This window comes from Rattus rattus, chromosome 7, assembly GCF_011064425.1.
Source record: "Rattus rattus isolate New Zealand chromosome 7, Rrattus_CSIRO_v1, whole genome shotgun sequence".
NCBI classification, from domain to species: domain Eukaryota; kingdom Metazoa; phylum Chordata; class Mammalia; order Rodentia; family Muridae; genus Rattus; species Rattus rattus.
The window spans coordinates 4,160,388-4,178,706 of NC_046160.1; the positions used below are offsets into that span (position 1 = coordinate 4,160,388).

Sequence of the window (18,319 nt, forward strand, 5' to 3'; positions counted from 1 at the left end):
ATACCACACAAGGGGCCATTTAAACTTATCTCTTTGCCTTCTGAGATTTGTCCCTTAACATGGGATTCTGGGATATCTTTAGTATTTCTAACAAAAGAAGATTGTTTGGTTTTAAGTAAACATACTACCAGACACCAGCAACAAGCGAGCTCACAGCTCTCACGTTTGCCAGCTTTCACGGATATGCCCTTAGACACATGTCCTGCTGAATCCTAACTACTGTGCTTGATTACAGTGGCAACCAAATGATGTAGAAAGGACAGTGGAGTGCTCAAGAAATGAATGCAGACTTTAAGGGACTATACGGTCAAAGGGGCCAATAGAGAACGGCTTCGTTACTTCACTTAACCTGAGGTGCCTATTTCATAAAGAACATGAAACTGTTCATAAAGACAAAAGTAAAACAAAGACCACCAAGGCCTAGGAAGAAGAGAGGGGTGGGAGTGTAGTTCTTAGTTAGGGTTTCTATTGGTGTGAAGAAACAATCTGGATACAGCAACAGTTATAAAAGACAACATTTAATTGGGACTGGCTTACAGTTCAGAGGATGTCTGTCATTGTCATGGTGGGAAGTATGGCGGCATGCACGCAGACATGATACTAGAAAGGTAGCTGAGAGTTCTACATCTGGATCAGCAGGCGGCAAGAAGAGAGTAAATCACTGGACCTGGCTTGAGCATCTGAGACCTTAAAGCCTACCCCCAATGACACACTTCTTCCAACAAAACCACACCTCTTCCAACAAAGTCACAGCTCATAATAGTGTCACTCCCTATGGCCTCTGGGAGCCATTTTCATTCAAACCGTAGGTATGATCTAATGTCTCTCCTTCAGAGGATGGAAACATTCTAGAAATGGATAGTGATGACAGATGTACCCTGGCTACACAGGTGACTTTTACTTCTATTATTCTCTTCCAAACGGAGCTAACAAGCATCTGGTAAGTGTTTTATGGGCATTTTCTAATTTAAATCTAATTGCAACACACTGAGATAAGACACTATGGTTTACAGGACCACAAAGGCAGCAAAGAATGAGATGGAATTAAAGCCCAAGTTTGATTACAGAGGCTTCGCCTCGAGTGCAGCATATGTCTTCCCATTCGCCTGTCACAGGTGGGCGAGAGCTCCCCAGAGCTTCAAGTGTCTTAACGAGAAGAGCTATTTTATGAACCCATAAATACCACAGAATTTACAGCAGAATTCTCATCCTTTTTGACAAAATCAGGCCCTTAAACTAATCAAAATGTATGCACATAAATAAGGAATCTTCATTATAGACACGGCTTAAAAGGTATTTTAACCTATATTAGGATGGGGGAAATTAGGTTAAATGCATTCGGCCAAGGCCACGAGATGTGTAATATGTTTAAAAGGGCCTCATGCCCAACATGAGCAGAGTTCTGAATGAGAAGTGATTTTTCAAAACTCATTTCTTTAGTGGAGATGATTAACATATACTTCCATTATTTTTTCTCACAATAAAATGATTTTATGTGGATTTAATTTATTTTATGACTAAAAATAAATGAAAATAATCTTTAAACTAATGGAAGTCCATACCTCAAATATTAGCACTCTGGAGGCTGAGGCAGAAGGACCTCGTGAGCTCAAAGCCGATGTCTCAAAAATGAAACCTTGATAATGAACACCAGGTGCTGTAAGGTAGCATGTGGACATGCTGGCTCTTTGGGAAGCACACAGACAGCTGGACAGCCATTATCTAATAATAGGTCACTTCAGCTCTCCGGGTTAGGAGAAATTAAGGGCTCAGAAAGGACAGCCTTCACCTATCGACCTAAGAAATTCGGGGAATCTTCAAGGTCCCTGAAAAAAGGAAGACTTCTAATAGGGCCTAAGGCACTTTATTATGACTTGAACAAATACACTTTCTCTGAGATGTACAGTCAACACAATTTTACGTCTTAATGTATCAATTTATGACAGGACTTCAACACAGATCAGTTAAAAGTATCTAAGGAGAGGGCTGGTGGGAAGCTCAGTGGAAAAGGGGGCCTGCCGCCAAGCCTGGCAAACTGAGTTTGATCATGGGACCACATGGTAGAAGGAAGGAGCCTACTCCTGTGTCCTCTGATCCCTCACATACACTGGGACACTCACATCACACATAACAAAATAACAAATATAAAAATATCTTAGTAAGAAGAGACAACCAGTACCATGCAAACACTAATCAAAGTAAAGCTGAAATGACGGCATTTGTGTCCGAACACAGCATGTTACAAAAGACACACAAGATTATCTAAAAACAAAAGGGTCAGTTCCAGAAGACAGCAGCGATCCCAGTCCTGTGCGTCCGCCATCACTATCACTACTGTCTCAAAAGCACGTAAATCTAAAGCAGGTCTGGGGTGTGGCTCAGCAGCAGCGCCTATGTTTATAATGCACTAAAGCTCCCTAAATTCACAGCTGCAGCTCTTCCTAGCAAACAACAGGAACATTTACAGTGACTACCAGGAACCATGCAGAGGGCCTGACCAATGCATGCAGTCTATACGGCCTAACTGACATGTATAGAATATATATATATATATATATATATATATATATATACACACACACATATAATACGTATATATGTGTGTATATATGTATACATATATAATATGTATATATGTGTGTATGTATATGTATACATATATCACTCAATAATTATAAAAGTCTTAAACCAGTGACTCAATAATTCAACTTAAACTAAAGCAAAAAGTCAAATTAAGCCCAAAGCAAAATGAAGGAAACAATAAAAAAGAAAACTAACAACAACAAAAAGAAAGAAAGAAAAGAAAATCAAGACCAATATCCATTCATTTAAAGAAAAATGGTAAAATTGAACATAAAAGATACCAAAGTTTTGGACTGCTAAAAGGATTAAAAGGATGTCACCGCAGGTCCTAAAAACATTTAAAAGATAAAAAAAAGTACTGCTAACTTTGTCACAATAAACCTTACAAGTAGATAAAATGAATGAATTCCTATCATAACAACAAATAAAACTATCAAAGTTTACACAAGAAACACCAGATGACCTAAGAGAAACACTAAAGTAAAATAATCTACAGTTAAAATCTGCCCCACAACTTTCCCCTTCGAGAGGGGAGATAGGGGAGGGGCTGTGTGAGGGGGGATAGGGAGGAGCATATGAGGTGGGACTGGGAGGAGGGGCTGTATGAGGTGGAAGTGGGAGGAGGGGCTGTGTGAGGGGGGAATGGATGAGGGGGGACTAAGAGAGGGGAAGCTGCAATAGAGATGTAAAATGAATTAATAAATAAATTAGTGGGAAAATATTACAAACACATACATACATACAATCTGCCTCCACAAAGAAAAAGTCTGGATCTAGGAGGTCACATTCTTTTCTCGGAAAAGAAATGATGTATAGATAAGTTTCAACTTATTTTACAAAACTCCTACTACCTTAAAATCCACTGCAAAGAAGGAAAAAAAAATGGAGAGACACCAGTATTCTTCTTGAAAACAAGGCAAAATGTCTCAGTGAAATTTTAGCAACTGAACCAAGCATTTAAAAAGAAAACCACACAGTGTGGCTGAAGAAGTTTCATCGAGAGGATGCCTTTAAAAGGGAGGGAGCAGGGGAAGGTGAACCAACCACTTCAGCCAGCAGGGGAGGGAGAAGGAAGAAAGGAATGAGGGAGAGAAGGATAAAGGAGGGAGGGAGGAATGAGGGGAGATGTGATTTCAGGACATGAGGAAAGTTCAACAATTCCAAAGTATCTCCTAAAGTCTCTTGATGACCTTGGCTTTTGAGGCAGGCTCTCACTCTGCAGCACTGACCATGTAGACAGGGCTGGCCCAGTCAGACTGCCCTGCCTCTGCCTCCTCCTCACAACCTCTACGCAAGCCCAGCCAACCCTCTGCAACCTCTCTCCCCCTGTAAGAGGCACCTAACAGAAGCCACAGTCAGCACAGCACTTGCTAAGAAGACTGAATGGTTTTCCCTGAGGACCAAGAGCAAACTACTGGCTCTCTCTAGTCCATTTCTGTACTAGAAGTCAGGAACAAAATGTAAAATAAAAACAAAAAACAAGACGTTGACAGGAATCAATTAAGCTGTTTCTTTTCACTTTAACTGTATAAAACAAGTTCAAAGACTATACAAAATTACCTGGTTTTAACAGGTGACAGGATATAAGATCATTTAAAAAAAATCAATTTTATGCCTACCCAGTACAATAAATAACTAGAAACTGGAATTGTTAGCCAGTACCATTTGAAGTGGTAAGAAAAGCATCTTTCTACATTCAATAACACTTTTTCCACTTTTCTAGCAAAATACCAAAAGGCAGAATGCACTGGGATGATGTATTTAAAGTACTTAAAATAGGGAAGGATTTGTCCAATCTCTGTCCCAGTGACAATCAATGATTTATATAGAGGCTGACACCTCCCCCTCCCCTTGCATTAAGTTCACCTGCCATCCTAGACAAGAGGGAAAGGGAAAACATTCCCAGATCAAAGGTGAAGGGTCTCCCAGAAACCCTTTGGGTTAAACTCAAAAGGCACTAGCTAGTAAGAGAAACACGGTTAAGACTGTTTTCCAGGAAAGGGAAGCTGACAGCAGCAGATCAGAAGCCTGCACTACCATAGTTTTAGCTCAATGGGTTTTTTGCCTTCTCTAGGACTTAGGAGGCAAATGCATACATCTGCATTAATGTGTCTGTGCAAATACAACCTCTGACAGAAAGGAAAAGTAGAGAATGGCCAAACTGTGAAGGAGAAGCCTGTTGTGTGTGGCTGCATCTGTTCCAGTCAGACTCAAAGGGCTTGGTGTCGTGTGAAGATGGTTTATTTAATCCCCATAATAACCAGGAGGAAAGCGGCTATAGAATATCACACAGTGGGGATGATAAGGAAATCAAATGCATCAATACAAGAATGCCAATTAAACAGAAAAGGCGGCAGCAAAGACAGAATCAGAGGGAAAAACGTAAGATACATAGAAAGCAAGTAACAAAACGGAGAATTACCATTTAAGTAATTATCCCCATCAATAATTACCTAAAGCACAGATGGATTAAATTATCTCGATCGACCCATTTTGTATTGTTCTAACAAAATGACTAAGCGTGAGAAATCTATAAAGAAAAGGTTTATTTAGTTCATGACTCTGGGACTTCAAAAGGAGCTAGCACCCTGTGTGGCTTTGATAAGGATGTCACACGCGCAGGGAGCCACAATACAGGGACCATGTGGAAAAGAGACAGACCAGAGCCTCGGGCCCAGCCAAGTCAATTTTTTTTTCACAACAGAATTCGATGTGGACTCTCAGAACCATCTATGCTCGGCGCTCAGCAGGAGTCTACCCTGAGGTGGACTCTAGAACCTTACTGGTTTCATCTTCCCTTTTCAAAAGCTCCTAGGACCAGCTCTGCCCAAATCATAGCATTTCCCAAACAACGCATACAGAATGCAAAATGACTGCAGAGGGAAAAGGCAGCTGTCTGCTATGGACATGACCCTAACTAAAGATCTAAGGATACGATAGGTTGAAAATCAAAGAGCAGAGATTAATGCCATGTAAATATTAGCCCAAAGAGCTACAGGGCTCTGTCCAAAAACAACAAAAAACAAAACACCAGGCATTATAATTATAAATGCTACCAATTGTCAGAACTGCTAAATAATATACAACAAAAAGAAAGGAAGTCAGAGACAGCACAGGGCAGGAAGGGACTGTCACCCCTCAGAGACAGCACAGGGTAGGAAGGAACTGTCCACCTCAGAGACAGGAAGGAACTGTCACCCCTCAGAGACAGCACAGGGCAGGAAGGAACTGTCACCCCTCAGAGACAGCACAGGGCAGGAAGGAACTGTCACCCCTCAGAGACAGCACAGGACAGGAAGGAACTGTCCACCTCAGAGACAGGAAGGAACTGTCATCCCTCAGAGACAGCACAGGGCAGGAAGGGACTATCCACCTCAGAGACAGCATTGGGACAGGAAGGGACTGTCAGTGGTGTGTGACAAAATCAATGACAAACACGGACCTTAACACTATGATTACAGGACATAGAGACATAGAGACTCGTCTTCTAGTTTATTTTGTTAGTGTTATCAACACCAGGACCAAAAGCAGCTTGGGGGAGGGAAAGGTTTATTTGGCTTACACTTCAGGGCAACAGCCTAAATAAGAGCAGAGCAGGAACCACGGAGGAATGCTGCTTACTGGTTCTCTTCCCCTGGCTTGCTCAGCTACCTTCTCTATACAGCCCAGGCCTACATGCCTAGGGATGGTACCGCCCACAGTGGGCCAGGCCTACGTATGTCAACTAGGAGTAAGAAACTGCCCCAGATACAACCCTACAGGTCAATGGAGGCAGTTCCTCAGTTGTGGCTCCCTCTTTCAAGACAACTCTAGTTTGTGTCAAGAGGACAGTAACAACATGGAGATACAAAGGAATTCTCCAAACAACAAAAGCACAACACATCTTTCTCAGGTCACAATAACAATCAAGTATTTGAGGATGCAGAACAAATTCAGAAAGAAAAGAACACCAGCATCTTTTATGATTATGATACTAGAAATAACCGTGAATAAAGTTACAAAAATAAATAATTTAGAATAAATTATAGAAATTCATAAAGAGAAAATCTAAAACAGGTGACAATTAAACATCATATTTTTCAAAGCCAGTGGGTTAAAAGCGAAATTATAAGATCTTAAGATTTTTTTTAAAAAGGTCAGCTTGGTATGGAACACGTACCTGTAAGTCCTGCACTCAGGAAGGAGGCTGGGGCAAGAAGATTATCAGTTCAAGGCCAGCCTGAGCTCTCAATAAACAAATAAAGTCTGAAAAGGAATGGAAGGCATATAACACACTTCCCAAAATTGACAGGACCTAGAAGGTAAATTTACAGTTGTAAATGCTTACATTTAAAAGACTAATCTCATATTAACAGCCTAATCTAATGCATTATAGCACCAGGGGAAAGGGGGGGAAATCCAAGGTTATCGGAAAGAAGTACAAGTGAACAGAGATAAAACAGAAAATAGGGAAATAGTGAAGGAAATCAATAAAACCAAAAGTTGGTTTTTCAGAAAGATGGATAAATAGGAGACTCTTTATCCAGACTGAAGAAGGAAAGAGGAAGACATCTGCCTGCAATCACAAGTAAAACGGGGGACATCACCACTGACTTTAGGGGCACAAGCAGCTGTCAGACAATGCTATCAACACCTATCCACCAACACAGTGCAAAGCCGTGCGGGACTGGAGAGAAGGCTCTGCAGTTAAAAGCATGCACTGCTCTTTTCAGTTCCCAGTGCCCACACTGGGCAGCTCAGACACTCAGAACTCCAACTCCAAGGGACCTGGCGCCCTCTTCTGGCCTCCACGGGTACCTGCAGTCATGTGCACAGACACACACAAACACGGAATATTACAAATAAACCTTTAAACAGAGTGGGAAAGTAGACGAAGTAGACAAGTCCCTGGACACCCAGAGCCTGCCCAGACGGAATCAGGAGGAAACAGTCAGTCTGAGCAGATTGTGGTTATCAGTTCTTTCCTTGTGTATCACACAATCAACACAGCTCAAAAGAAATCCCGGAAGCTGGGTTTCCATTTTGTTGTTCATTTGTTTTTGGGTTAACAATCTCATTATCACACTTCTATGGAAATACAGAGGAATTAGAAGATTCAAAATGGTTTTGAAAAAGAACAGATGTGAAGGACTCCTCTGATATCCAGCTTACTTTCAACTCACTACCATCAAGACAATGAGGTACTGGCGAAAAACAAGCAGACATGGATTAAGTAGGGAAGAGAGTGCCCAGAGCACAGGACAATTGTCACTGGAAATGAGCTGCTCTGGAGAACCAGCTTTAGACAGGGCGTTTTAGATGCTTCCACTCATGACAGAGCAACGTTTATTCAACCTCTACTACTCAGATTCCAAAACCAGGAATCTACCCGAGTGCCCAAGTGGTAATTGAGGCTACACTCACACAGTGGATCTGCTGCTGCACACCACAGCACAGGATGCTCCCGAGCAGGCTAATAAACCTATGGTGGCGGTTTCTATGTGCTCGGCCCAGGGAGTAGCACTATTAGAAGGAGTAGCCCTGTAGGAATAGGTGTGTCACTGTGGGTGTGGGCTTTCAGACCCTCATCCTGGCTTCCTGGAAGTGAGTCTCCTAGCAGCCTTCAGATGAAGATACAGAACTCTCAGCTCCTCCTGCACCATGCCTGCCTGGATGCTGCCCTGCTCCCACTTTGATGATAATGGACTGAACCTCTGAACCTGTAAGCCAGCCCCAACTAAATGTTGTCCTTCATAAGACTTGCCTTGGTCATGAGTTCACTGGTTAGCACGTTAGCTGAAAAACAGTAAGCTCACAGTTCAGTGAGCCCTTGTTTCAAGGGACAAGTGATGGAACAGGACTCAGATGTCCTCCCCTTCTGGCCTTCCCATGGGTGTCTGCACCATCCACACCACCCTCCTCCCCCCACTGCCCTTCTCACTCCTCCCTTCCTCTCTCCCTTCCCCTCCCTCTCTGTCTGCTCTCCTGGACAGTTCCAATTAAATTAAAATAAGATTCTGTTTATGTTAAACTAGGGACGCTCCTTTTACTCTGAGAGAGAAGGAATATTACAAACTCAAATTTATTACTTGTTTTTTTTTTTTTCCATTTCTAACTTCTGTCTTTAGAAACAAACATTGGAAAGTGCAGACAGCTGCTGGCTCTCATGTCCTGGCTAGACAACCAAAGTAGCCAATAGTGTTCAGCTGCATTTATAATGGATGCTGGAGGGCAATGCATGGGAAGACTCAAGCATTCACGTAGCCACACACCCACCAATAAACCCTTCGAATGAATTGTTATGAAGGGCTTTCCTTCCCTCCCAAAAAGAGCAAACATCTACCCAGAGATTAAGCATTGGCTTCAGTACTGTTCTTTAGAAAGCTGGAAAAATCCAGAATTTAATACTTTGTCCACATTTTTTTGATACATGTGTTGGAGAAAATAATTCAAAACCTTAGTTTGAAAGTCTTTGAGCTTTATGTCAGTGACAGGACTTCTGGAATTACTGCCTTCATCCTAGCAGCAGTGCTGGCCACATGCTGAAACCGGCTCTCTACTCAGAGAAACCCACACCGGAGGGAGCACCTCAGAGGCTCCATTGGCACGCAGGGTCTCAAACTCCACCAAGTGCCAGCCCTCCATTGTTACAACGTCAGTTTCTAGCTTGAAAATAAAAAAGCTCACAGCACAGGATTATTTAATGATGTCAGTGTGTGAATGGAAATTAAAATCACATGCCAGCTGCCCTCCAAAGCAACTGGTATTTTCATCCTGTTGAACGTTAAAGGAATGTCAGTATCCGTTCTTCCACAAATCCTGTGTGAATGTGGAAAATGTCAGCAGTTCTGCTGCAGACGATGTAACGAAGCTGCTTCAGCCTTCCTTCTCTAGAGCAAACCAGAGCACAACGGGCAAGATCTTCCACTCCACTGAGGGGTCTAAAGTGTGTGTGTGTGTGTGTGTGTGTGTGTGTGTGTGTGTGTGTGTGTGTGTGTGTGTGTGTGTGTGTGTTTAGGGGTGGGGGTGTTGTGGCTAGGTAATACAATAAGCAAATAAAACAGGATTCCTTAAAATAAAGCCTTGCCAAATCCAGCTTCCAACCATTACAAAGTAAGAAATCACTGTTATTCCAGTGGCTGTTAAAACAGACCTTCAAATTACAGGGTAATAACAGAAAGCACAAGAAACCAAATTATAACTCAATACCCACCCTTCAATCTACAACTAAATCATGTACAATAAATACAGTTGTTCAGTGACAGGATGAAATCTCTCTTTGTCACAATATGGCTGCACTGGCTACATAGTAACAGGCTATGACAGTAACGCCCCCGGCCCAGACGTGCTGCTCCCGTCAGTCACGTGTGCTGCTCAGACTTCCTGTCACAGTGACAACTACCAGGAAGACTTACTTGACCTCATGGTTTCAGAGCTTTGAGTTCACTGGCTTGGGCCTCGGATAAACCAAACCATCATGGTGACGAGAGTACGCTATGGATGAGGCCACCCGCCTTGGCTGCCAGGAAGCTGAGAACACACACTCGTGTCACTGGGCCTCCTCCTTCCCCCTTCATTCCGTCTGGGACTCTGGACTCTAGGTATTTCTGGCCCCATGCAGGGCACATCTTGTTCCCTGGAGGCATTCTCACAGGAAGATGCTATGCTCATCTTTCGGGGTCACAGGCAGATGGTGTGGTGCGTGAGGGACAGATCTCGGGAAGCCGGGAGGTGAGGGAGCAAGAGATAACACACAGTGCGCTTGCCACGCCCCAGGCAGGAGCTGCTGAGCATTTCCGGTCCTGCTGACTAAACCCACCGCTGCCACAACTCTACATAGTACAGCGCAAGCACAAAGCATACCAAAACCGCAGGCTTGCTACTGGTCCCAAAGCTGTGTCCTCTCTCCCTGCCTCCTCTGTTCATTCTCTAAGTGTGGACTCCACCAGGGTTACCTGAATTTCAGAGAGAAACGTTCTGTTGCTTGCTCATAAATAGTCAAGCTGGAATTTTAACCTTCTATGCTTCAAATTGACCCCTGAACTGTCCTTGATTAACATCCCATAACTAAACTACTACTTCCTCTCAGAAAAAAAAAATCAATAAAATACATGACGACCAATAGAGAAGACTTCATCCCTGACCACTGAACCTTAAACATACACAGGTTGTTTAAGATCCAGGGGGAAAGGCCTCCATGTTTCCACAGGAAGAAAACAGAGCTCAGTCACTTATATCTCAAAACCAAATGTCACATCGCTTCTTAGTTTTGTTTGTATTTAGTTCCTAAGTTGTATGTATTATGTGGAAAATGTGAGAAAAATACCAAGAACCCGGATTTTAATCTTAATTCTTTATACCAAATCTCAATGCCTGGAACAAGGGTCATGAACATCTGAAATAGTCACAAACGTAACATGTCGTTTCTCAAGGCCATCGGACGCTTAAACTCTCAGCACACCCGGCGTCCAGTATTAGCAGACAGAGATGCAGCTCAGAGCCTGCCTAGCATCTACAAGGCCTGGGCGTGATCTAAACAACACGAAAGACAAAGAGAGGAGAGAGAAAGGGGAGGGGAAGGAGAAAGGAAGAAGAGGTGGAAAAAAGAGGAAAGAAAGGAAATGGGATGGGGGAGAAGAGGAGAAGGCAGGAAAGGGGAAGGAAGGGAGAAAAATCTTCATCTCTCTGAAGATAAAACAGTCAAGTAGTTAGTCCTTAGTTGTCCCCTGCTGTGGAGTAGGCGCTGTGCTGGAAAACGACGAATCTATTAGCTGGCATGGATTTACATAAGACTAAACTGGACAAGTGGAATTAGCCCTGAGTTTATGTTTGCAGAGGTGATAGAAAAAAATTGACTTTTAATATATGATTTTATTAATTCTTTTAGGATTTCATATCATGTATCTTTATTACACTCACCTCCTACTTCTTCCCCTAACTCAAACTGACATTTGGAATTAGCCAGGACACCACAATAAAGAAACAATTTTCTACAGGAAAAACGTAACATACATAATTCTGACTAATCTTACACCTCAAAAGAGAAACCTAGAAACTCTAACCACAGGCCACCACCTATGAACACGAAGCCCTACCTTCTCTGACACACGGAGGCTGCTGGGCTCCTCTATTTTCCTCAGTTGCTTTACAGAATCACATCCATATATCCTGTCTCTAAGGCTATGAAGCTGTGCGTCAAGCACGTGGTGGCGGAGAGTGCCCGGAGGGCCCTGTGTGAAAGGACCACCATGCAGATTCTGAGTCAGGTTTGCTGAGGCACCGAGCACTGGCTCCAGGCTAGACTCTGTTAGAGCGACCTGAGGAGGAAACCCCACACCTGGAAGGCCGATGTACTGAGTGCTTTCCTGCGGCCGCGGCTCATTCCCAGGGAGAACACGCCTCTCGCTGGTAGCATTTTCTGTGTGTTTCCTGTCCACTGGAGTGGAATGCAGAACGGTAGGCTGTTGCAGCGCAGTCTCCATTCTGTGTGATTTCTCAGTTTCGGCTTGAAGAGAGCATGGGTGCAATGTTGGAACCGTGGTCTGTATTATTGAAGGCTGCCCAAGCTGCTGAAGGACTTGCTGAAACGGATGCTGGAGAATCTCTGCTCTCCCTGAAGTCTGTGTCACCACGACTGGTACATTGACTTTGTAAAGGTGACCTTAAAAAGGGGAAAATGAGACAGTAAGTACAATTCTCTTTCAATATGTGTATGCATGGGTATAGTATAACTGTGAGTGTACGTATGTGAGCAAATATGAGTGTTTGTGTGTATACACGTATGTATATGTGTGAATGTGTGCACATGTATGTATACATGTGAGTGTATATGTATGTGAGCATGTGTGTTTATATGTGGTGTATTGAGTGTGTGTGTGTGCATGTACATGAATGTGTGAGCATATGTGTATGTGTTGTGTGTGTGTGTTTATGCATCTGTGTACATGAGTGTGTAAGTGTGTGTGGTGTGAGATGTGTGCATGTCTCTGTGTGGTGTGAGTATGTGTGTGTGCGATGTGTGTAAGTGTGTGTGGTGTCACAGGTATGCTCACAGACACCAGAGAAGGACATCAGTGTCCAGTGCTATTGCTCTTAGCGTTATTTCCTTGAGGCAGGAGCTAGGCTGGTGTCTAGACACTCCCAATAAGCCTCTGTCCCTACCCCACACAGCACTAGCTTTCTTCATGAGCGACAGAGATCTAAACTCGGGTCCTCAGGTCCTGTGCAATCGCTCTTACCCACTGCCATCTCCCTAGCCCAGTACAAGAGAATTCACATTTCCTTGGGAAGAAACAAACAAAGAGCAAAATAAAATCTAACCGACAGTATATGCTTATAAGTTAATAGTGGTTGTCACTAGGAATTACTCAATTATCTTAAGATTTGTATTTTCTGCAATGAATATCCATTACTTTAAAAAAATATATTTGCTTTTACTTTAACTCTAGCCTTTCCTCCCTATTTTTTAACTGACATATTTTGGTCATACGGGCCAGCATGAGCCTCAGGGAGCTCCATGAGCTTCCTCTATTTGAAAAATGATGTTACTGGCACACAATGGAGTTTTAACAAGCAGTCATGGGTAATGTATTCCGGTTACTTCAGATTTGGATCACACAAAGCTATCCAAAAGGAAGAGTTTGATCTTTTAAGCCTCTTTTCCTTTTCCTTTAAAACAACTCAAAAGGAACCTGGTTTTACCATTGTATTAGATACTTAAACTTCTGGCAACCCAAGTAAGACCAGCACATGTTTCAAACCAAGAGAAGGCTCCACAAGTCATTCCTATCCACTAGGCCATGAACTCCAGAGTGAGAAAGGAGGCAGGGGTTGGTCAGAGATGCACTCCTTCACTGTATGTTGCTTAAGCTGAGGCGAATGGGGCAGCAAACTGTCCCAGGTTGGTCCCCAGGACTCACACAGGAAGGGAAAGAACCAACTGACACAAATTGTCTCCCGACGTCCGCATGTGCTGGGTCACATGCATATCCCACCCCCCACAGACACGTGAACACATACACAGTTTTAATGCTCTGTTAATGTTTTAAGATTGATTTTATGTGTGTGAGTGCGTGCATCGATGGAATGTGCACCACATGCATGCAGTACTAATGGAGGTCAGAAGAGGGCGTCAGATCCCCTGGAGTAAGGGTGGCTGTGCGCAGGTAGAGGCTGGGAATTAGACCCAGGCCGTTTAGAAGAACAGGTGCTCTTCCACTGAGCTATCTCTCCAGCCCCTAATTTAAGTTTTTAAATTAAAAACAACACAATTAAACTAGCTAATTTGAACTGTAGACAATATATACTAGGTCTCCAATGAGTAGGAGAGAGAATGAGAAGGGACCCAGGCCAGGCTCCACTCAGTGTCTTCTATGCTGCACTGCTTCCCTAACAAGGGCAGCTGCTGTTTTTATTTTTACTTTAAAAGTATTATTAGAGATTCCTATCACCTCTAGTGAAACATTCATTACAAATCATGAAACTTTTCAAAAAGTGGGGGGTGGTAAGGGGTTGACGCAATCAATATACGTTAAATATGTATACGACATTCTCAAAGAACAAAAATTCTTTTTTAAAAAATCACATAACTTAATGTCCATGCTAAAACCAAAGACCCCTAGGAAAACTCTCACCGGACGCCGTCTGGAGGGCCATGCCTGCTGGGACGTGAATCGGATAGCCAGGAAAGGCGAAGTTTGCTGCACAGCTGGCGTTCTAGGCGTAAGGAGTGGGTATTACAATCTATAAAGGGCCAGGATTCTGTCTTTCCCCGCACGATCACAGGGAGTCAAAGCCATGATCCTCAAGAGGACCACGATTTGACTACACTTAAGTGAAGGCTGAGCTCTCTGACTAAACAGCGCATTAACAATTGGTTCAGATCATTCTGTCCAGGGAAACTGCACTGCAGCAGTCGGCTATGAGGCCGGTGGTGGCTATGAGGCCGGTGGGCCATAACGACCAGGGTGGCCACAGTCCTATGACAGGGACTCAATGCGCAGCCACACCAGCACCAATGTAAGAGCCATGGCTGTTTACAAAAATCTTCCAGACTATAAATTTATCTTTAGCTGTTTTTAAGTAGATAGCATATTAGAGTAGATATAATAATGCATCTACAATGGACAATTTTACATAATTAAACCTAGAGTTTTAAAAACCAACTATATCAAGATAAAGAAACATTTCTGTCTATTAGATCTCAAAAGTTCCTGAAAAGGCCAGATAGCTGTCAAGGATTCTGCAAAATGAAGAGCTAGTTAGAATCTCATCGTTGTGGAGAGCTGGAATGTTGCAGATTGAGAGCCAAAATTCTCTTGCACTTTTCTTATTCCACATAATAGCTCTATATCACCCACCCGCTTGCCTATGACCATACCACCTATGGTTCTAACATTTCCTGACTGACAGGTGGAACTTTTGAAACCTGTAATGAGGCCACTAGCTTCCCCCTAACCAAGAAGCTAAGAATGTCTTCAAATAGCACCCCAAATCTACAACAGTCTCCCTCTCCCTCTCCCCCTCCGCTCCCCCCCTCTAACCTGCCTGCCTGATGTACTTGTCATGTATTTACTAAATACATTGATGTGTATCTTTTGTTCTGTGACTATCAAAGGTCACATAAACATTACTATGGTAAACGTCTCACTCGTGGCAGGCTGAACCCATGTTCTTAGCCTATGGTCAAACATTTGGCTCAAAATAAATTCTCTCCCCTTTGAAACAAGAGCTATACTCTACTCTGCCACCAATCACATGCAGTGCTGTTGAGGCTGTGATAGAAATTGCTTTTCTGGGACAATTTGTACAAGAGTGCATGTCAAAGGGGACGACTCTTTGGGGGTACAATTTTGCAAACGCCATAATTTAAAATATGCATGGCCACTGTGTCTCAGAAATTCGACCTCTAGGAACTGACTTGATTATCTCACAAACAATAGACATGTGAAATTATAACTAGTAATAATTCTACAAGAGAAAATGGAAATAATGTAAATACTCCATCAACAAAATAATGCTTAACTAAATTGTGGCAATCTACTCTGGCAGATCTTCCTTTACTAGCAGAGAGAGTTCTTCATTATTAGTTAAGGAGGCAGACAGACCATGGAAAGAAGGGAGGAAACAGGGAGAAGGAAGTGAAGGAGGAGGAGGAGAATGATGGCAGAAACAGTATCAAAAGCAGTTCTACTGTGTACCCTGAAAGGTAACACAGCATTCAAGAAATAAGTGAATACATTTCAAAGAATTACAATGGTTATCTTTGAAGAGTAGGTTCTTTCACAGTTTGCTTCCGAATTTGTTTTTATTTTTTATAACATAGTATTTCTGTAATCAAGGAAAGTGATGTTCCCATAAATCTCAGACATAGATGTCCCATTGATCTCTTGTCAAAGCAGCGCTATTGTCAAGCAAACCCTCACAGGAGTGCCATCTTAATAGAGGCCATCAGCCGACCCGCCAAAATTCACATCCCAGAAAGGCAGTCCATGGGCTAAAACACGGTGTGAAATAGATCAAGGATTATGACCATCAATGCCACAGTATGGGAAGGAAATGTGAAAAGGAATTGTTCCTCTCTATCTGAAAACTACTCAATTTCTATAAACACATAAAATTTTATTATCTGCCTCCAAGTCATAGAGAGAGAAAAATAATTTTCCTTCACCAAAGTAAAAACAACAAAAATTGAGCAAAATATTCCACTTAATGAAAAACCATCATTCTACTCTTGAAGAAAAGAAAACTAGGAGGAAAAATACATCAAAACTATCTAGCTAAGGGGCACGAAGTATGTCCTACTGTGTGGCACATGAATCCCCACACACTCTCACTTCAGGAAGGTCCTAACTTTGATACTTGGCTTCACGGAAGCGAACAACCAGAAGACTCTGGTTCCCCACATCTCCTCCCACTCCAGCTGAGGGCCATACACTACATCTGTGCTCAACCTCCTGCACCCCTCAATAAAGGGACAGCTACATACCAGGTCTTCTGGCGTAAAACTCTGGAGAGTTCTACCAGCCGGAATCAGCAACGATGCTGCACAGAGAATAAGGTGGGACACAGCCGTTAGAACTTGCCTCTTTACATTGCCATACATAGGTAATTTTATTTTTAAAGATTTATTTATTTATTTTACGTATGTGAGTACACTGTAGCTGTCTTCAGACACACCAGAAGAGGGCATCAGATCTTATTACAGATGTTTGTGAGCCACCATGTGGTTGCTGGGATTTGAACTCAGGACCTCTGGAAGAGCAGTCAGTTCTCTTAACCATTGAGCGCCCAGTAATTTTATTTTTAAATATATTTTATTGAAATTAATTTTTATATAATATATTCTGATCATAGTCAATTATATTTTTTAATATATTCTCAATAGGTCATGTTAGACCAAGTTGAATTCTAAACCTACCGGTGCCATCTGAAGAGAAAAGTATTGAAGTTTCCTGGCAACTTTAAAGACTTCACAACTAAATGACTTTAAGTTTTCAATGCCAACTCTCTCATTAAAGTCAAGCAGACTATACTTCAGAAATCCATAATGAAACATGTAAAGTGTCTCTGATGAGTCAAGGAAGTTCTAACAACTTTTTAAGTGGGTAGAGACGTGGTGAGTAAGAGGACTACTACCCTTTCATAAGACCTGACTTCTTATGCCTATGTCAAGTAGCTTGCCTACAACTCTGACTCCAGGGGGAGTTGGTATCTCTGGCCTCTGCAGGTATCCGCACTCATATAAATATGCATAGTCACATACAGACATAGAAACATAATTAAAAATAAAATTTTAAAAAGAAAATGTGGTGCATGTACACAATGGAACTTTAGAAAGAAAAATGGAATTCTGACATTTGCAAGGAAACACTTAGAACTCAAAAGTCCTTACATGACATACAAAGACACTCACACTGACAGATGACTCATGATTTCTCTCATGGGATACCAGGATTTAAAATCTGTGTGTGCACACACGCATGTCTGTGACATGTATGTGTGTGGTGACACCGGAAGGGGACCATGAGTGAGGAGGAAGATCTTCGTAGGGGAGAGTACTGACTATTGACAGGACAACAGAAGGCAGGACTGCACTGAGGGACTCAAATGAAGACAGCAGAGGGGAGGGCTGAATTTCAGCAAAGGACAATGACGTACATGAATGAAAATGCCATAATAAATTAAAAGTAATTTTTAAAAGCAATGTCATTTTGCCTTTAATAAAGGCAGGATATTTTTAGCATATTTATGCAGCCGTGTATGTGTTGAGTGTGATGTTAATTATGGCTCTATTTTCACATACTACACCAAGGAAAACTGTCCCAAGGTCTGTTTTTGATGCTCGAATGGCTCCACCACATACAACAAATAGCTCAAAGATAACCATCCTCCCCACGTGAAATGAAGTGAGGCTATGGCCTATGGTTAACGAAGCTCACAATTATTTTTATCCTCCCCTCATCTATGGCTTGGCTCATTAGCAGGCATTCTGTTAGAAAAGCCAAGTGACAAACAACTGGAGTGGCAGGAACTCAGAGGTACTAATGTCATAATTAGCTGGAGTGAGCAAAGCTGGCACTGCTCCAGCTCAAGCCTGTGAGGATACAGACTGTTCCTTGGCATTTGAATCCTTAGGAAAACCAGCAACAAACCTTCTCTCCTAAGTCCCTTGTAAAAACTCCTAAAGTACAATTCTCTGTGTTTAAGGGATTCAAACAAAGCTATAAGAGAACATACTTCTTTATAGACTTCAGAA

General features: G+C 42.4%; 1 protein-coding gene across 2 annotated transcripts in view; it reads right to left on the reverse strand.

Moving 5' to 3' along the window:
- Ston1 (stonin 1) overlaps positions 1-18,319 on the reverse strand; it is an 84,168-nt gene that overhangs the window by 3,874 nt on the left and 61,975 nt on the right. For both annotated transcript variants that reach the window (XM_032908701.1, XM_032908702.1), the window contains 3 exons: positions 16,550-16,605; positions 14,196-14,277; positions 11,658-12,223 (listed from right to left, as the gene is read on the reverse strand). In XM_032908701.1, the coding sequence (XP_032764592.1) occupies positions 11,658-12,223; positions 14,196-14,277; positions 16,550-16,605 (704 nt within the window). The remainder of the gene's footprint in view (positions 1-11,657; positions 12,224-14,195; positions 14,278-16,549; positions 16,606-18,319) is intronic.